At 37.1% G+C, this 20,181-nt stretch overlaps 3 protein-coding genes across 4 annotated transcripts; 2 read left to right on the plus strand and 1 right to left on the minus strand.

The window, feature by feature from the left end:
- Positions 1–378: 378 nt before the first annotated feature.
- LOC132307784 (uncharacterized) lies at positions 379–12,300 on the plus strand. 2 transcript variants are annotated; one of them, XM_059805649.1, is made up of 5 exons: positions 396–920; positions 1,001–1,143; positions 1,410–1,591; positions 11,578–11,691; positions 11,770–12,300. In XM_059805649.1, the coding sequence occupies exons 1-5, from the start codon at positions 660–662 to the stop codon at positions 11,895–11,897; spliced, it is 828 nt and encodes a 275-aa protein (XP_059661632.1). In that variant the 5' UTR covers positions 396–659; the 3' UTR covers positions 11,898–12,300. The 2 variants fall into 2 exon arrangements, with proteins under 2 accessions (XP_059661633.1, XP_059661632.1); XM_059805650.1 differs by lacking the exon at positions 11,578–11,691 and having other exon boundaries at positions 379–920.
- Positions 12,301–12,383: 83 nt separating this feature from the next.
- Positions 12,384–13,850, plus strand: LOC132307785 (NDR1/HIN1-like protein 6). Its single transcript, XM_059805651.1, has one exon. The coding sequence runs from the start codon at positions 13,031–13,033 to the stop codon at positions 13,778–13,780; it is 750 nt and encodes a 249-aa protein (XP_059661634.1). The 5' UTR covers positions 12,384–13,030; the 3' UTR covers positions 13,781–13,850.
- Positions 13,851–13,997: 147 nt separating this feature from the next.
- On the minus strand, positions 13,998–19,341 carry LOC132307782 (uncharacterized). Its single transcript, XM_059805647.1, has 4 exons — positions 18,784–19,341; positions 17,399–18,236; positions 16,018–16,184; positions 13,998–14,452 (listed from the first exon to the last, which is right to left on the minus strand). The coding sequence occupies exons 1-4, from the start codon at positions 19,011–19,013 to the stop codon at positions 14,245–14,247; spliced, it is 1,443 nt and encodes a 480-aa protein (XP_059661630.1). The 5' UTR covers positions 19,014–19,341; the 3' UTR covers positions 13,998–14,244.
- Positions 19,342–20,181: the final 840 nt, after the last annotated feature.

Consider the following 20,181-nt stretch of genomic DNA (forward strand, 5'->3'; position numbering starts at 1 on the left):
GCCTGGAACTGGTCTATACTGAGCCTAAACCAACTACTGTACCAGGTTTATTATCAGTTTCTGATGTTTCATACCACAAAAACAATGTAATGGTAATTCCTGAAGTAAAAATGATGCAATGAGGCCGAAAATTGTTTATATATATATATATATAATGGATAAGAAAACTCATGAGTAGTCTATTTTTTTCTTCCTCTCTTCTTCCCGGCTTTGTTGATGGCCGCATCTTTGATTCGTGTTCACTTACTTATATCTTGTATACATTATCCAATTAAGAACATTGGGTTAAAAAATTATGTCAAACTCTGATAAATAATAGTATCTCTGTCCAATATTAATCGTTTACTTTAAAATCTTGACTCACAAAATTTTTGTGTCAAATTTATTGAAATTAGTAGTAGGACTGAAAATGAATAAAAGGTGACAGTCAAATTTTTTTAAATAAACAATTAATATAGGAATAAAATAGAGTAAGGGTTCTGGGATTGAAGATCCCGGTATTGTTGCATTGGCATCACATCGACGCTAAAAAGATAATATATGCTAGTAGTAATATCAAACGCGGTGTGTTCGAGCGGTTAGGTTCTGTCTCTCTCTCGCGGAGTGGAGTGGAGAGAGATAGTAGTTGCCAAGAAAAGAATAGGAAAGGGGGAGATAGTATGGCTATTGAGGAGAAGGAGGTTGTGGAAGCAGCGGCAGAAGTAGAAGAAGAAGAAGAAGATGTAATGATAAAAATGGGGTCTTACGGTGGGATGGTGAGAATGGTTTCAGAAGAGGCCGCAGAGGAAATAATGCTACTGTGGGGTATTCAGCAGCCCACTCTCTCCACCCACAACGCCTTCGTCCGTCAATCCTCTCTCCAACTCCATCTCGACGCTTGCGGTCGCTCTCTCACTATTCTCCAATCCCCTTCTTCCATGGTAAATTGGTTACACTTAACACATACTCTCTCTATATATATATATATATTCAACAGAATTTTCAATATTATTAAATGTAGAGCACTCCTGGAGTAACTGGAGCGGTGATGTGGGACAGTGGAGTTATTCTCGGCAAATTCTTGGAGCATGCTGTGGAATCAGATATGATTCTTCTTCAAGGCAAGAAAGTTATTGAATTGGGCTCTGGCTGTGGATTAGTCGGGTAATTTCTCATCATAGTCTTCATCTTATGAGCCTTGATTCCATCTTTGAACCCCATTTCTAGAGGAGTTGTACTTTGTCAGAATATCTACACCTATGATGGGTCCATAGTCCATGTCTGTAGCTCATTGGTTGTATCTTTGCACAAGTGATTAACACGAAAATAAAATAATTTCATTTGGATTTCCTTATATTAATTAACCAATTGATCCAAAGAGTCATTTCTCCTCTCACTTAAAGTACTTTGTTCTTCTATTGTGTTTCCAGCTGCATTGCATCTTTTTTGGGTGCTCAAGTTATACTTACTGATTTGCCAGATAGATTGAGACTACTGAAAAAGAATGTTGAGGCTAATCTATACGGGGATGTGCGGGGTTCTGCGGCAGTCACTGAGCTCATCTGGGGAAATTATCTTGACCCAGAATTAAGCAATCCTTTGCCTGATTATGGTAACAAGCCTCTCATTATCTCTTCCTCACATGAAAAGATTTTATTCCAATATTTTGGTGGTTCATTGTCAAGTCTTAGACAGTAATACATAGACAGACTATGGAAGAATCAGTGAACATTGTTCTGACTCATAGCTCTAGCATTCACATAGGTCCTCAGACAAACACGGAAAAGGGGACGAAAATAGTCTGTTTACCTTTACAATATTCCAAAATATCATGGCTCTATCTATTCAATTTTTTCTTTAAAAAAAAGATTTCTGCATCTCTCTGGGGCTGGGGGAACAAATAGGCATGGGGAAGAGGGAGACGGAGGACTACAAGCCCCGGCACAACTCACTCCTAACCTCTCTAGGCACACTGCAAAGAACATGTGATGAAAACTGCCTGTTAAGGGCTGTACAAGGGAACAAAAAAGAGGTTTGATAAGAAAGAGTTTAGGAGTGAGTGTCCCACTTAGTTAAAAAAACATCATTATTCATCTTCTTGAGAAGGACTTTAAATAATTTCTTTCTTGCCTTTGTTGAGTAAATGCATAAATATGATTTGTCATACACATCTTTTGGGATTAAAATGTGTTCAAATCGCAAAAAGTATTTACTTAACTTCTATAAGAAGAGTGAGCTTGACAAAGTTCTGGTTGTTGTTAGAAAATCATTGTATTTTCGAAAGTCAGTCTCATATACTCCAATCTCCTTTTTTGATGTTTAAGTTCCTTGTATTGTAATTTATCAATGGCATTCAACCGCCTAAACATTAGTGCTCTCAAATTTATGCAAACCAGTCTTCTTATTTCAACAAATTCAATTTCTTCTTTCCACTAAGTTAAACATGATTCACGGTGGTGTCTAAAGGAGAGTAATATTTTTACTGATGTGGAACCTGTGATCTTGTGGATGACGGTGATTGGTGCAGGCGTTCAGACTGATCCAGAGTGAAAATTTGATTGCTCCATAATTTAAGTTTCTTTTTACTCAAACCTGATGGTGTTTGAGGATCAGCAATGTCTTTTCTATGTGGAGTCTAACCCTAAGTCACATAAAGCGGGAGCGGGAGCGCAAAAGCGCAAAATTAAGCCACAAATAGTGAGAATTTGAGCGAAAGCGCGCGCGGAGCGTGAGAGCGGGAACGCGCTCTGTTGAGAAGGATTATGTGACTTAGGTCTAACCCATTAGAATTAGCCCTTCAAAGTCTATGGCTGTAGTCTATCAGAAGGACAGCAAGACTCAGCTTGTGTTGTGCATAAAATCAAAGACTCACAGCTCATGCCTAGGGGTTTCCTGCGAAGGATTTGAGAAAAATGCTATGCCTTGTTTAAAGGCATTGATTAGAAGTGGGGTATGCTAGCTTGGATAAAAGGTAGGAACAAGAGAGGAGGATCATTATCTGGAAAGAATAATTAACTGAGAAAATTAACATGTTCAATTGATTATGATGGAAGGAAGGAGAAAGCATGGTTGTAGTTAGACTTAGTTGGGGGCGGGGGGAAAGGGGAAGGATGTGAGCATTGTTTCTCCTTCGAGTTTCATCTTTCATGAAATGTTTGAGGGATAAATGATCCAAACAAGAGGAAGGTGATTAAATCACAGTTGAATGATTGGAAAAAGAATTTGGTATTGTTGCAAGAAACAAAGATTAGAAGATTTCCAAAGAAACAGTATTGGCTGTTGGGGAGGTAGATTTATCTATAGATCTTTTTTGTGAAGGTAGATTTATTTATTAGATCTTTCTGGGAGTAGTTGTCATAGCCAACGATTCTCTTATGTTGTGTTCGGTAGGAAGGAAGGAAGGAAGAGGTGTGGAGAGAAAATAGGAAGGAAGGAACGAACTTCCTTTGTTCGGTAGAGATGATACAAGAAAAGAAAGGAGAATAGGAAGGATGACCCATCCTTCCTTTACAAATATTCATCCGCCCAAAAATGGGCGGTAGAAAAGAGGGAAGACAAGTAGACTATTATAGAAGTTTTAAATTAAATATTATCCTAAATTATACAACTTTTAAATTAAAATACTATCCTCTATATATTACACTATTATAAATATTATTAGATATAATGGTAAAAGCAATTAAAACTTTTTCTTTCCTTCTCTTTTAACAAACATATAGGAAATTATAAGCTTATTCTCTTCTCTTCTATCCAACCGAACAAAAAGAAGAAAATACACAATCTCTTCCTTAGGGATGTCTCATCCATCCCTTCTCTCCCTCCCTTCCATCCAATTTTTTTCTGTCCTACCGAACAGGGCATTAATGTGGGATAGTTATTGGAGTGAATGGAAGAATGGGGTTTGTTTCTCTTATGCCTTTTTTTAATGTGGGAGATGGTATCCCTTTGGTATTGTCAGGATGGACTGATGCAGAATGCCACAACGGTTGGAATTCGGGAAGGTTTGGTAGGTGTTTAAACAGGTGGACCGTCCTTGCGGTCGTAACGATAACTCTAATATATAATTCAGTATTTGATGGAGCAGTTAGGTGTATGTGACGGTGTTGGCAGCCATCAAGGACTTTTTGGTGGAATATTGAAGCTAATATTCCCCTTTGGAAGGTGCAAAGATCATATGGGCTAACAATAGGGAAATGTCACGGAATTATTGGTTCTTGATTTGGTGGGATGGACCAGAGTCAGTCAGCTTATGAACTAATTCTGTTGGATTTTGATGGGATTTGTAGTTGGAAAAAGTTTTACCTTTTAGTGAATATGTGGTTGAGACATGAAGAATTCCTTGACCCAGTGAAGAAGGGGAGATACAGTATGGTAGGCTCACCTAGCTTTGTGTAAGCTGGGAATTGAATATGCTGAAAGCATATATAAAGAAATCAAACAGAAGGGTTTGCAAGTTTAAGTGTTAAGAAAGTAAGCTTTGGGGGCAATTAGTTGTTGAAAAGGTTGAAATGGGTACCCCCTGGATGAGGTCACTTGGATATAGGATAGGAAAGTAGAGTTGGGTAGAATAGCACTGATGGAGGAGATCAGTTGTAGATGAAAGTCCAAAGCTTTGTGGCTTAAAGTAGGGGACAGAAGTATAAATTTCGTTCCCTGATGGAGTCAAGAGGGAGAGGAGGGTGAGGTCAGTGAGGAGATTGTGTACTTCCAATGGGGACTTTACAAAGATTTGGAAAATAGTGGACCTTTTATTTGAAGGTTTTGATTTTGCAGCTACTCAGAAGGGATGCAGAGTTATTGGGAGGCTATTTTCCAATGATAAGGAGTTGCATGTTTTTTGAAGAAATATAACAGGGATAAATGTCGTGTCTTGAACCTTTTTTAACATATGGGAGTGTGGTCTGAGATTATATTATGGCAGTGCTTCATCTTTCACATACTGGGAGACTTCGAAAATAGCCTGATGCTTCGTTCGGTAGAAAAGAAAAAATTTGGATGGAAATGAGGGAAGAAGGGATGGATGAAACATCCCTAAAGAAGAGATTGTGACCTTCCCTCTTTTTATTCGGTTGGATGGTAGAGTAGAGAATAGGTTCACAATTTTTCTGTGTTCACTAGGAGAGAAAGAAAGAGAGAGTTTTAAATTGTTTTTACCATTATACCCATCCCTATATATAATATTGTAATTTATAAAGGATAGTATTGTAATTTAAAACTTGTATAATTTAGGAAGTATTATAATTAAAAACTTTTATAATAACTTCACTTGTCTTCCTTGGAAGGATGAAAATTTGTAAAGGAGGAAGGATGACTCATCCCTTTACTCTCCTTGTCTCTTCTCTACTGATCAAAGGAAGTTTGTCCCTTCCTTCCTATCTTATCTCCGCACCTCTTTCTTACTTCCTTCCTACCAGACAAAGCATTAATGCTTCATTTTTTTCCATGCCTGAAAAAGGGGGAGGTAGAAATGAAGGACTTAAACCCTTTTAGCTTGTTTGGGAGTTTGTTCAAAATTTTGGCCGCGACATTGGCAAGCAGCTTGAAGAGGGTGATTTGCCACATTATATTTGACTTTCACAATGCGTTTTTTTTTTTTTTTTCCTAGTTGGGACTCACACACACTGCCTCCACGGAGGTTCGAACCCCTGACCTCTCTTTGGGAAGTGAGAGCCTTGTACCGCTAGGCCACAGGCCTGTTGGTCTTTCACAATGCGTTTGTTGGGGTCAAAGTTTGGATTTGGTTCTTGTGGCCAATGTAGATTCCAGGTTGAATATATAATGGATGCTTCTCTACAAGGTTGACATACAATCATGTGAATTCGGATTTTCTCTTTTATTTTATGGACTATATGGGATTTGCAGCCAAATGGAGGAGCTGGATTGGTCAATGTATTTTGACAGTCTGCTTCTCCATCTTTGTTAATGGATCCTGATGGTTTTTTGTGAGCTCAAGAGGGCTGAAGCAGTGGGATCCACATTCTTCATTTTTTATCATAATAGTGATGGAAGTCCTAGCAGGATGATTGGGAGAACAATGGATGGGGGTTTCTTAAGGGGGTTTGAGATCAATAGAGCGGGAGGATATCTTCTGCAGTTCTGACCATCTATTTGTTGATGATTCAATCATCTTTTATGGGACAGAGGAGTGAGTTGTGACGTACTCAGTGCATCTTTTTATGCTTTGAGGGAGTTTTTTAAGTGTTGCGTGTTAATCTCGCAAAGAATGAAAATTATTCCAGTTAATAAACAAAATTAGGTCAATTTGGCTGGGCATCTGGGTTGCACCATTGTCTTATTTGGGAATTTCTATCGAGTCTTGGGGTTTCGTTCAAGTTGGCCTCAGTTTATGATTCAGTGGTGGAGAAGTTTGAGATGAGATTGAAAGTGTGGGAAAGGCCATCCTTTTTTAAAGGTGGTAAACTTAATTATACTTCGAGTTTGCCCATGTACTCCATGTCTATGTTCATCATTTGGACCTTTGTGCTGAGACAAGTTAAAGAAAGATGGGAGGCATGGGGGAGTAGTTCAGATATCACCTTATTGTGCGGGATTCTGTTTGTTCTTCATTGCAGTTTTGGGTGTTGGGAGTGAGGAGGATTTCATAATTTATTCAAAGTGCTTTATGCAAATGGTAGTTGAGTTACGCAATTGGAGTGGAGAGTGTGAGGAGGTTGAAGGGAATTCTCAAAATGTGTTGTGGCGGAGATGAATTTAGGATGATGTTTTGGCATGAAACTTAATGCATTTTTTTTTTTTTTTTTTGATAAGTAAAAATATATTAGAAAGACGTTCAAAAGGGGAACGCGTCCCTAATACACAAAAACAAAAGAGCAAAAGCCAAACCTATGGACCAACAGAGTCCAATAGAACAAAAAAGTCATCGATCGAGGAGCAAGCGCTGCCTCTGACATAACAGAAAAGAGAGCGTAGGATAAAAGACTTAAGGTTTGCAAAAGACGATTCCTTCCCTTTAAAGTTTCTGTTATTTCTCTCTCTCCAAATACCCCACCAAACACAATGTGGGGCGACCATCCAAAAATCACGAGCATGACCAGAGGGCATCTTCTCCAAGCATTAATTAATTGGAAAGAGTGCTTAGGCATTACCCACTGAACGCCAAAAATACTGAATATGAGATTCCAGCAATCAGATGCAACAGGACAATGCATAAGAAGATGGTCCGCGGACTCACCATCATTTTTACAAAAACAACACCAATTAACAATGGTATTACCTCTCTTACGGAGATTATCCAATGTTAAAAAATTTCCCCAAGTAGTAGTCCAAACAAAGAAGGCAACTCTAAGAGGAGCTTTAGAGCGCCAAATACACTTCCAAGGGAAATCATATCCAATAAAATTAGACAAACACAAGAACATGGATCGAACTTCGAATCTACCATGAAAAGAGGGAGTCCACAAAATATCATCACAACCTCTGCCAACATCTTTCTGTCTATACAACAGGTCCAAAAAGTCGCAAACTTCAACTATCTCCCAATCCTGAAAGGAACGCCTAAAACGCACATCCCACGTAACTCCACTGTTATCAAGATGATAACCGTCAATTACATAAGCATGCTTATTTTCGGCAATGCTAAAGAGACGAGGAAAAGAAAGACAACAACTGATCACCATACCATAAGTCTTCCCAAAATCTAACATACATACCATTACGAACCTTGAACCGAATATGGGTGGAAAACACATCCCAACCTGTCCGAATAAACTTCCAAACGCCAACGCCCCCGGTAATAGAAACAGGACGAGAGGACCAACCTCCACTCTCTTCCCCAAAACGACATGAGATAACTCTTCTCCATTGTCGATGACGTTCTTTACCGAATCTCCATAACCACTTCCCCAATAAAGCTCTATTGAAAAGGACTAACTTCCGGATACCTAAACCGCCAAACTTCAATGGTTTGCAAACCTGTTCCCAATTAACAAGATGATACTTAAACTCCTCTCCTTTTCCACCCCAAAGAAAATCTCTCTGAATTTTTTCAATTCATTCAGCAACAGAACACGGGATCTGGAATAGAGATAAGAAATATGTGGGAAGGGACGAGAGGGTGCTCTTAATAAGAGTGACCTTCCCCCCTTTCGAAAGATACTGTTTTTCCACCCCGCCAATCTTTTTTCATACCTGTTAATCACCGAATACCAAGTCCCCACTATCCTAGAGGAGATTCCCAAAGGTAAGCCCAGATAAGGGAGTGGAAAGGCACCCACTCCACATCCAAGAACAGTAGCTAAAGTGGAAATATTAGAGACCTCCCCCACTTGGACAAGCACACTCTTTCCAACATTAATCTTAAGACCAGACACTGCTTGGAAGCATGTAAGAATGCACCTCAAATATCTGAGTTGGGAAACATCAGCATCACAGAAAACCAGGGTATCATCTGCAAACAACAAATGGGATATCTCGATCTGGTTAGCAACATCTCTACCAACAGTGAACCCCCTTATGTAACCCAGATTCTCTGCCTTTTTCATTAATTTACTCAATCCCTCTATGACAATAAGAAAAAGAAAAGACGACAAAGGATCTCCTTGTCTCAAACCACGCGAACTCGGAAAAAAACCAGCAGGAGAGCCGTTCACAAGCACAGAGAACATAACTGATGAGATGCAAGATTCAATCCATTTTATCCATCGATCTTCGAACCCCATTCTCCGGAGCAAATAAAGAAGAAATTTCCAATTCACGTGATCATAAGCTTTCTCGATATCCAGTTTGCATAAAACACCAGGAACTTCACTCTTCAACCTGGAATCGACACATTCTCCTGCAATAAGAACAGAATCTAAAATCTGTCTACCACCAACAAAAGCATTTTGTGACTCTGAGATGATTCCATCCAAAACAGTCCACATTCTAAGAACAAGGACCTTGGCAATAAGCTTATACATACACCCCACTAAACTGATTGGCCGAAAGTCCTTAATGTCAGAGGCGTTGCTCTTCTTAGGAATAAGAGCTATAAAAGATGCATTTAATGATTTCTCGAATGTGCCATGAGAATAAAATTCCTGAAAAGTGCCCATTACCTCATTACGCACCACCTCCTAACTCTGAAACACGCAAGACAAAGAAAATAGCCCTTTCCAGATATTCGTTCTAGACATCCATCTACGATCCCACATAATAAGAATACCGCCTGATGTACCATAGGCGTTCAAAGCTTCCCAATCCACGAACCTACTTCCCTAAAGGCTTCTAACCACGGCATCAGAAATAGAAGCCAACTTGGTTTCTTGCAAGCAAATAACATGGGCATTCCACTTCTTCAAAGCAACTTTAACCACCTTTCTTTTGTCCGGATCATTTAATCCACAGACGTTCCATGTAATAATTCGTATCTTCATTGAGAACCAAAGATAATTAGTGCCCCTCCTCCCTGCTTCCCACTTCTAGTCCTTCCCCTTTCTTTATTCACGCCATCCTTCCCTTCGTAATTGATATTGGAAATGAGGTTCTTAACCTCCTGATCACCTTTCCGATGTGCATGTTTCTTATTTTTAACAACTTTTGTGCTTTTAAAGGTCTCTACATTATTGTTTCTTATATACCCGTAAAGACCACATTCTCGGATATATTTCACATTGCAGCAGATATAGGAGTTCTTGTTTCAAAATATGTGATTATATTAGGTTTACGGATATGAGATACTTGGGAGCCTTGCTTTTTTAGGCCTCTTCATTATTGGATGTCTTTTTTGGGGTTCTGTATGGGGCTTCAATTTTGTGGCAAGAGGGAGGATGTTTTGTGCTAATTTTGCAATTGGATCGTTGTATATGGTCTTATGTGGAGCCATGGAGGAGACTGCAGGAGAGCATCAGTTTTACATGGGAAAACATTTGGAAGGTAAGAGTGCCTTGATGGGTAGGCTCTCTTGTTGTGCTTTGGCCCTTCTGTGGGCTTCCATCGAGGAAAGCAGGCTTGACAGGCCCAAGTCTTCATTTGTAGGACTTTCTTTGATGGTTCATGTAACCTTGGGTCTTTCATTCGGGCCCTCTTGGGACACCCTGTGGGCCAATGCGTATAAGCTTGGGCTTTCTTAACGTGGCTCATTTGACGACTCATTACATGGATGTCACGAATCTATTGGCATGGAATCTTTTCTACGTAAGCTGGTTGTGCAAAGTTTTTTAAAGTTTCTTTCTTTGTCTGAACTAGTGCTTTAGAGGTTATTCTATGTATGGATAATCTAGGAATGCAAGGGAAATAGATCTCCTGTGGATATTGCATGTGCAATAAAGCGAAAAAAATAAACTCCATTATCCAGTGGCTAGGGATTTGTTATGCTACTCCTTATTTGGTGTGCTTTAAGGCTCCATTAGTAAAGCAGTTCCTTGGTTGTTAGGTTGGGGGTGCCTGGCCAGCTGTTTTAAATTCTAGGGAGTTGTACCAGAGAACTGGGAACCGTTTCCAGAATCTTTACTCTTCTGTAGATGTAAAATGGAAGATTTAAGATGTATAGAATGATCTTAGTTTTTGTATTCCTGTATATATATAGTGTGTATATATATTGTTTCTTTGGCGGGTAATCGATATTCCTGTATATTTGATGCCTGTATGAGCTGCAACCCCTCTAGCACCATCCAAAAGAAAGATGAGTTAGAATAAACATCACACGTTTTATGTGGGAGCGATAGGGCAGGGATAGTAAAAGAATAATAAAATAAATAAAAAGGCATCCTGCGTGTTTGTGTCTGACATTGTGGTGTATTTCTATATATATATATATTTTTTTTTGACATATGACAGTAATATACCACCCCACCCCCACCCAGCCCCGCGTTTTTCAGGATAAGTCAATCTGGGAGATTTTTTAAAGCCAAAGTTGTATTTACTTCTAAACGTCCAATACATCGATTAAAGGACTCTGTTCTAGTGGTTCAACAGGGTGCAGGTTGAGTTAGTTTGATAATAAACTTATTGCACCAAAAGATAATGGCTCAAAGCATCAACCCAAGAACCAAATGATCCTCTACAATGAGACCAGACCCAGCTCAACTTGAACTAATAATATTACTATCCCAACTTTATGGTAATGGACACTCTGTAGATCCGTAAACATTGGAATTTCCGTAAAAAATTCCCGCAGGCCATTAGAGCTGGGTCGTTAGGTCTAAGTTTGGCTTTTGGGATGATCTAAGTTACGACTTGCGACCTGCTGTCAAAACAAACTGTGCAAGAGTCTAAAAGCACGTTATAATTAGATGAGCTTCACAAAGCTGTGTAGCTTGAGTGGTATTTGAAGTCATTCCTGATGTTTAAGAGGAGGTGCAGGGTTATTGGGACCCGCAGGTCCTTCTTTCCAAAAGAAATTTTTTCCCTTTGGCGACTATCTTCTTAGTGCCCACCAAATGGTGGGTTTCATCAAACAGCATGAATTCTGTTGCTCCATGAATTGACTAATTGACATATAAGATAACTTGGTACTGTCTCTCCCAACTCCTGGTAAAAGAAGCAAAGCATTTCAGAATTGTTTGTTTCTTGTCCATATCTGGTTTAAGTTTGGAAGTTCTTTCTTAATTTTGTAGACCGATCTTTTTTTTCATTTTTTAAAATATATATATATTTCAGTGCTCGGTTCAGATGTCATCTATAGTGAGGAAGCAGTGACTGATTTGTTAACCACCCTACTAGAACTATGTGGGAGCCAAACAACTATTGTTTTGGCTGGAGAACTTCGAAACGGTAGATATTTTACCTTAAAATTTAACTTTCCTAACACCATACAAATTCAAAGATCTCATATATCTATTCCTGTGACAGATGCTGTCCTTGAATACTTCTTAGAAGCAGCAATGAAGGAGTTCACTATTGGGCGTGTCGATCAAACGCAGTGGCATCCAGATTATCGCAGCCCACGAGTAGTGATTTATGTCCTGGTTAAAAGGTAAATCAGGGAACATCAATATCACAAATGGGAGTTCTGTATGTTAAGCTGGTGATCCATCTGTGCTGTTTTGCATTATTATTCAGAGCAGCAAGCTCCAGCCTTTTGCTACATGACATTATAAGAGCAGAAAATTTCAGTGATGATTGCTGCCTGATGAGTTTTGATTACATTGGGAAGGTTCAGTTTCCTGTTTCCAGCAGAATATTGAAAGTGACATAATGTATGCTGGTGAAACAATGTGGGCTAATTTACTAGCTTATGTGAGAATACTATGTCAGTTTTCTCAATATGAACAAGTGTATCTAATATTGTAGTTAACATAAATATTTCTAATGGTGGTCTCGTGAACGTATATTACGATGCTGAAATCAGATAATTGAATAGGAAATGTTTCATTTTTGGCATTGTTGATTTTTTTACATGATTATATCATACTTTTCATATGCCATTTTTGCTTACAGTTGAGCTATGTGATTTTGAAAGGTTGAAGTGTTAGTATTAATGTATTTTTATTTTTTTTGGGTGATAATGAACTTATTATCAAATCGTTATTGTAATGTCCATCTTGGTGTTGGACCAGATAGTTGTTCACCGGCAAGATCTTGGTTGGAGATGAGAGACACTGTTAGCTGTTCTCCACATCGGGCGACATGTCAAGATGTCATCCTTGTACTTGTCAGCATCACAACCCTAAACTAAAAAGAAATTTGAAGTGTTTGTTATTCAATTTTTCTCATCTTCCTCTAAATTTTTAATAGCAGATGAGGAAGACAATTTGTACAAAAAGTATTGATAGCAGTGTACTGAACCAACACTCTGCTTAGCTGACCTACTTTCACTTACTAAGCTTCGGATATCTTGTTAAATTAGGTCAGGAAGGTGAGAAGTTTTCAACCCAAAACCATCTTCTATAAAGTCAAGGACAAATCAACCTCACTCCAAATATATAAAAAAAATTATATTTACCACACAAATCAAATAAAGAAGAAGAAAGTCAAATAAAGGAACTACACTGAATCCATCTATATAATTGTATCACTACTTTTTTACCCAGGCTGTGATGCCTGTTGGAAACTAAACATTGTTCCAGTATTGCATGTAAGATTTCTTCTCCAAGTTGCCAATCTAAGACCAATGGCGGATCATCAGAAAATTCATCCGGTGGCAGTGCAGGAAGCACCACCAACACTACCTTTAGTGCCTCCAGGCTCATCAAATTCAGATAAAGGCAACCCAATGCAGCATTACTCTCCACCATTCAGGCGTACCATTCCAGAAATCCACTCAAAGCCACCATGTAGAGGAACATGTTGCTGCAAATGCGTGTGCTGGACGGTAAGCCTTCTCATCCTCCTGTTGATTGTCATTGGAGTCACCGGTGGCATTCTTTACCTCATGTTCCAACCAAAGCTTCCCAAATACTCCATTGACAGCCTCAAAATTTCTGATTTTAGGCTTAACTTTGACATGAGCCTGTATGCCAAATTCGACGTGAAGATCACTGCCAACAACCCAAACAAGAAAATTGGAATCTACTACGAGAAAGGGAGTCACCTGAGCGTGTGGTACACGAACACAAAGCTATGCCAAGGATTGCTTCCAAGATTTTACCAAGGTCACCAGAATACGACACGGCTTGATGTGGCCTTAACTGGTCAAACACAGTACGCAAACGCTTTGATGGCGGCATTGCAGGAGCAACAACAGACAGGAAGAATCCCATTAGATCTTAAGGTGGATGTGCCAGTGAGCATCAAGCTTGGGAAGTTGAAGCTGAGGAAGGTCTGGATCTTGGGCAAATGTGTGCTCATAGTTGATAGCCTTTCTGCTAATAATCTAATCAGCATCAGAGCCAATACTTGTAAGTTTAGGCTGAAGCTCTAGAAGACTTAGAAGATGGGTGTTCCTGCTATGTAGCCTGCCTCTTCATTTTTATTTTTTATTTTTTATTTTTTTGGTTCCTTTTCATTATGAAACATTTTTCCTTATATTTCCCTAAATTTGATTCACTATATTTCCATTGCTTTATCAGATAAATTTACTGACTACAGCTTTTTTAGAAGCAAATTAGAAAATCTCCTAAATTATTGTAGAAAATAAATGAACAACAATAACAAAATGAGCATGTCAAGTAAGCACATTAATTTGTAAAACTTTGAACCCTTACATGGAAGTGGCATAGTGCGAATGTCTGCTTCTAAACTTGACATTTGTGATATCAACTAAATGAGAATGATTCATCTAATTTGAAACTGCTACATTCTGACAATATTGATGAGGCTTCTATCGACTACAAGGCTTTCTCCATGAACACATACAAAATCATTTACATCAACTACTATAGAGCACTAATCACCAATTAAGGCACGAGGTCTATGCTCTATGGTAAATAGAGACATTCCGGTCTGTGAAACAGCTCTTACAAAAGCCATGTTTGCAGTTAAAGTAGGAGCATGCCAGTAATCTCCACTGCCAAAAACAACCTTGTTCTTCAAGGATAGCTTCCTGGTGGTTGGAAGGCTCGACATGCGTGCTGACGGACTGTCAGGCACAATCCTGCAATGATTATTTAAATAATTAGTTCAACGAAATGTAGGAATGATCGATATTGCACATGTTTATAATATTATGATATTTTTAACTTATGATTTGGTTTTAATATAAAGATATGTAATTCAGCTAAAAAATCAAGTGTCACTATAGTCATCTTCTGTGTGTAGTTTTTCCTATTCCAACTACTTGAGAAAAGAAGGAAATAATAAAAGAAAATACAGTGTTGCTACTCATTACTGCTGACTAATATCGAATGACAGTGTATAGGTCATTGTACTATTTATTTAGTAATATGTGGACCGTAAAAACAACCCCCAACCCCCCACAACAAAAAAAAAAAAAAAAAAACCCACCCAGACACGCACAAATAATAATAAATAAATAAGTGAACATTGTTACAGTCTGGAATGGCGAAATGGATCTATATGTTTTCACTTAAAAGAACCATGGTAGGTGGATTCATGGTAAATTTCACAAACATTTGCTTCTGTATAAAATTCTCATCAATTAATCAAGAAAGCTTTATAATTTTCAGATTAAAAGGTGAACCATATGGAGAATTTCATCATCACTTTCACAAATTTTGCAAAACATTTAAGTCATGCAACATGTTCGAAGTTCAATCACCATGTCTATAACAGTCAAAGTTCAATCACCATGTCTATAACAGTCAAAGTTCAATCACCATGTCTATAACAGTCAAAGTTCAATCAAGCTAATATAGACACAAGCTTGTTTTAGTTCAGGCACACCATGTCTTGTTACAATTGCCATTGGCTTTAGATCAGCTGGGTAAGATTACGCCAAACTAAAAGGGTATTCTTCTCACTCAAGAAAATTGTTCCGGTCAGCACAGATAAGGTGAAGAGGTATAAATGCAGAATTGTGTAGATAGGGAAAATTTACAATTGGACATTCTTTTCTATTTCTACAACAAAAGGTATCATTAAAAATAATAATGAAAAAATAAAATTAATAAAGCACAGATTACAGTTGTAATGGCTTTTCGTCTGCATTTCCAGAAGTTCATTGACAATACAGTTATCATGGAAATTCACAAATGATAACCATTTTTTTTTTTCCCGATATGAAATATTTACTCACTCCTTGGGGCTTGAACCCTCAACCTCTCCTATGGGGAGGTGGAGGACATACCCCTCAAGCTAAGGCTTTGATGGCAAAAGAATATCATCAACAAAAATAAGTTGGTGAGTTGGATGTATATGCGAAAATAATAATAATAATAATAAATAAATAGTCTAATAAGCAGTTGTTATCCCCTATATATACGAGCGCACGCGTGTGTGTGTATTTTGATAACCAGTTGTTCTCCCCTCCAGTATCATTGAATGTATGTATATGCAAATAACAAAGGCAGGGAAAACCTAGTGATTATGACCAAAGCAAAACTACCTTGATTTCAATAATGTGCATATGGATTTAAAATATACCTACATTTTCCCGTGTGACACTTCATAGTCATAAATTGAAATAATTCCCAATCAAAATTACTGCAGGTCCAACCTAATTGTTGCATTGAATGATACAAATTGGTCAGAAAAACTTACATGAGGCATTTTATTAAGTGATCAGCTCTTAGTTTCTCATTCAGCCCCCCACACATTGACACTAGCTCCGCAAACTCGAAACAAACGCTTTCACATATCATGCCTCTCTTTCTAGATAGTATACCACCCAGTTCCAAATGGATTGGATTTTCAATTTCAGACATCACCTGGCAAGAGATCAAAATTAGATAGATTCCAAATGGACATTACTATAATTACCCATAAGGAAATGCAGAAGTGCCACAAATACACTGCAGCTGTCATATTAGGCTATCAAGCAATATGGCCATATGAAGAATATTGGCCAAGATTATAAATGCAGTCTTGCCTCCAATAATTAATATATGAGTATGACAAATTTTATCCCAGAATATATGATTAAATAGTTCTCTTACATCATAACTAATAGTTATTTGAGATTTAGTATACATTATTAGAACCTTTTTCAACAATAATAGATGTACATAGTCATAGATGCATATACATATCTAGTGAATTTAAATTTAGATTATGTTTTTTTCATACATCTTGGGCAATGAAACTCTCAACCAACTATTTTTTGTTTTGTAAATTATGGTTTTTACCTGTCTTGTTCATGTTTAAGCTAAAAAGAACCGGCTGCCTCATTTGGGTGGGAGAAATGCAAGGATGGTGACGATGAATATGAAGCTAAAAATAACTCATCCGAATAGAGATTAGAGCTTTTATGGATAAAAAATGTGAATTTGTGAAAAACTCGCCAATTTTAATATTTTCTACCGTGGCCAGTTTTCTTGGGAAGATGTATAAAAGATCCTCTTCTGTGCAGAGAGTGTTTACTTAAAAAGTTGTTTGTGGTTTAAAGTCAAAGAAGAAATAGATATTTCATGTTCCTGTTAATAAACAAATTTTGAATCTCCCATTATTATTGATTATAACAGCTGTGTAGATATCAAGAAAATTGCTAACAGTTTGCATCTATCAGGCACTCTTTCTATGGAGAACAATGTCAAACAACCACAACCATAATGATTGGGGGGTGGGTGAGGAAGATTGGACAACAAAAAATGGCGAAGTACACAGATTAATTAGACATAATAAATGGCGCATTATGCACGCACCGCAAACTTCAAAGATTAACTAGAATGCTCAACATTATGGAAAAACATATTTGTTATATGCAATTGACTAGTGACTTTCCATCCAATGCTTCATATTAGATAGATTTGACAAGATGCGTGCATACAAGTACCCAAAATTAGAAAGCATGAGTATTCACATAGTCACTAGACAAAAAAGACAATTTCTGCATGTAATATGTACATAAAGATGCTGATGGTTAGGCTTCTCAAAAAGAAACAGGCAGAATAGTGCACATTGCACAAGAATGAAAAAGATATACCTGGTTAATCACAAACTCGAAGTTGCTCTTAAACCGCCTTCTTAATTCACTCTCGGGTGTAGCCAAGAGTTTCTCTGTACCATTGTTACTGATTCCCGATACAATAGCTATCAATGCAGTTGTATCCAAATTTATCAGATTGGCTTGAACTGATGAGTCCTTTGGTTGAACAGATTCTTCATCTTTTACATCCAAAGAGCATAGTATCATTCTTGAAACGAGAGAACAGAAAGAACCACCCAGGTTTAGACCAATGTGCTCCTCTGAAAGGTCTTGTCTGTCAGCACCCAGGAGTGAATCGTTGACCCCAAATTTAATCCTTGGAATGGAATTATTAGAACAGTCAACATTTATTTCAAGTACACACGCCTGTTGATAAGATCTCACAAGTACATTAATCCATTCACCCTCTAGTTCTTCAGAGAACCCAAAATCAAAGTAAGAAAACTCCATTCCGAACTTAGAAGCTCTAAATTCATCTTCAAGCTTCCCGCGAACACTGTCATCAAGTCCATTTGAGAAGAAAAGGATGACTGAAGAAGGTCTCACCGTTATGGAGGACCGGGCTGCATCAAGAACTTGTTCAATTCGCATTCTCAAGCCCTTATTTCTACAAGACCCATTCCAAGATATATACTTTGGGTTTCTATCTGATACAATAAACCAGACTGGCTCTCCATTGAGACTACAGACTATATCAACATGGATGCCTTTCAGACATGAATTACTTTTTGGCCCCTTTTGTGACAAAGGAATTGACTTACAAACACGAGAAACTCCTTTTATATATGGTTGCTGAAGAATGTGTAAGACTGCCTCGAGATGACCAATGTTAACACTAGCATTCCATCACAAATATTGATCAGATTTCAATCAAACATTTTATTTTATTTTTTAAGTGGGTGTGTGTGTATATTTGTCTCTGTACATGTGGAGAATTCAGAACTACAACTACTGTTTAAGCCCCTATTACTACAAATTTTAATCGGATATTGAATGTGTAGTAGACATTAATATATATATATATATATATATATACATTACTTGACTCTGTTATATATATATATATATATATATATATATATATATATATATATATAACAGAGTCAAGTAATGAACAAGAACTTGTGATGGACCTTAGTGAGGCCACACTACTCCAGATTATAATTTCATATACCACGTCAAGTAAGAAACCATAACTTCATGGAAAAATAGACAATACATCACATTAGCAACAATAATTGAATGAGAAATTGATAAATGTTTGAAAGTGGGAAGCTATCAGAGCAGATATATGATAATGAAACATAACCCTATTCATACTTGTCTACAGAGACATAATCACACAAATTAAATATGTATATATATAGAGAGAGAAAACCAACCTGAGAGACGAGTTGAGAATGGGATTGGGAGTGGAAGAGAGTGATATAGAAAAGCGAGAAAGGAAAGAGAGCTCAGAGTGGGCCAATCTGAGTATCGTTCGCTTGCAGGAAAGGGTGATTTTTGAGGAATCTAATCTTTCTATTCCATCGACCACCGCCCTGCATCTCTTCTTTGCCCTTTCAACGGCTGCCCACAACACTGCTTCCTCACTCTCCCTCTTTGCACTCATGCTTCTCTACCTCTTTTGCACAAACTCTTTCATTCTTTACATTTTCTCTCTCTATATATATGTATGTATTATACTTATGCTAATATATTACTCCGTTTCCAATATATATATATATATATATATTGCTAGTTTGGTCTTTGAATGTGTTGTCAAAACATGAGCTTAAATTCCTCACTCTCCCTCTTTGCACTCATGCTTCTCTCCCTCTTTTGCACAAACTCTTTCATTCTTTACATTTTCTCTCTCTATATATATGTATGTATTATACTTATGCTAATATATTACTCCGTTTCCAATATATATATATATATATATATTGCTAGTTTGGTCTTTGAATGTGTTGTCAAAACATGAGCTTAAATTTTAACCCATTTTTTATATATTTAAAATATTATGTTATATTGCATATACTTACAATCCGTGGACCGTTGGGGAACATTTTATTTATTTATTTTTTAAATATCAATTATTGTGTATTATAATTATTTAAAATTTTAATTTCTTAATAATTTGTTTATGATTTTTATTTTTATATTCAACTTTAGGAATAACTAAACCCAAAGTTGACATAAAATAAAATTGATTTTTCTATTCCAAGTTCAACTTAAATTCAATAAACCAATGTGTACTAACTCAGATGGATTAATCTCTCCCTCTTTCTCATAAAGAGGTCGTGTCTTTGAGTTTAATTGTGTATTTGCTTTAACGTTTGAGAGGGGAAAAAGAATTACTTAATTTCAAGTACTTTTATTGGGGTTTTTAATTTGGGATTAGGAAAAATTACTCCTTGATTAGTTTGATTAAAGTGTTCATAAGTATTGATAATTTAGCATTATTTTGATAATAGTCAGTAATTTTTTATTTGTTAAAAAATAAATAAATATGTCTAATGTACTCACACACAAACTTTGGGTTTGTTTGACACGCAATTTGTTTTTGGCATTTTGTTTTAACCCAAAACAAAATAAGTGTTTTGTTATAGAGTGTTTTGAATAGTAATCGAATGTATATTTAGTAACGTTCATTTGTTGCAAATATTTTGGAAGCAAAAACATAAAAACATATTTGGTATAAAAAATGTTACAAGTTAGAAAAATATATAATGGTTAATTTAAAAATGTCATTTAAGAGTTTTTAAAAATAAAATAATTTTACTGTTCATTGCTAC

The sequence above is a fragment of the Cornus florida genome, unplaced genomic scaffold (genome assembly GCF_030987335.1).
Source record: "Cornus florida cultivar Cherokee Brave unplaced genomic scaffold, ASM3098733v1 CherokeeBrave_3.0.0_Hap2_Chr05, whole genome shotgun sequence".
Taxonomy (NCBI): domain Eukaryota; kingdom Viridiplantae; phylum Streptophyta; class Magnoliopsida; order Cornales; family Cornaceae; genus Cornus; species Cornus florida.

What these genes read in the sequence shown, in the direction of transcription:
- LOC132307782 (XM_059805647.1), bottom strand. Translation starts at nt 19,013, where the DNA reads ATGAGTGCAAAGAGGGAGAGTGAGGAAGCAGTGTTGTGGGCAGCCGTT. An exon ending in ATTCTCAACTCGTCTCTCAG is followed by an intron (nt 18,237 to 18,783) that starts GTTGGTTTTCTC and finishes ATGGAATGCTAG; the next exon opens with TGTTAACATTGGTCATCTCG. An exon ending in CACTTAATAAAATGCCTCAT is followed by an intron (nt 14,453 to 16,017) that starts GTAAGTTTTTCT and finishes TAATCATTGCAG; the next exon opens with GATTGTGCCTGACAGTCCGT.
- LOC132307785 (XM_059805651.1), top strand. Translation starts at nt 13,031, where the DNA reads ATGGCGGATCATCAGAAAATTCATCCGGTGGCAGTGCAGGAAGCACCA.
- LOC132307784 (XM_059805649.1), top strand. Translation starts at nt 660, where the DNA reads ATGGCTATTGAGGAGAAGGAGGTTGTGGAAGCAGCGGCAGAAGTAGAA. An exon ending in TCTGGCTGTGGATTAGTCGG is followed by an intron (nt 1,144 to 1,409) that starts GTAATTTCTCAT and finishes TTGTGTTTCCAG; the next exon opens with CTGCATTGCATCTTTTTTGG. An exon ending in CAATCCTTTGCCTGATTATG is followed by an intron (nt 1,592 to 11,577) that starts GTAACAAGCCTC and finishes TATATATTTCAG; the next exon opens with TGCTCGGTTCAGATGTCATC.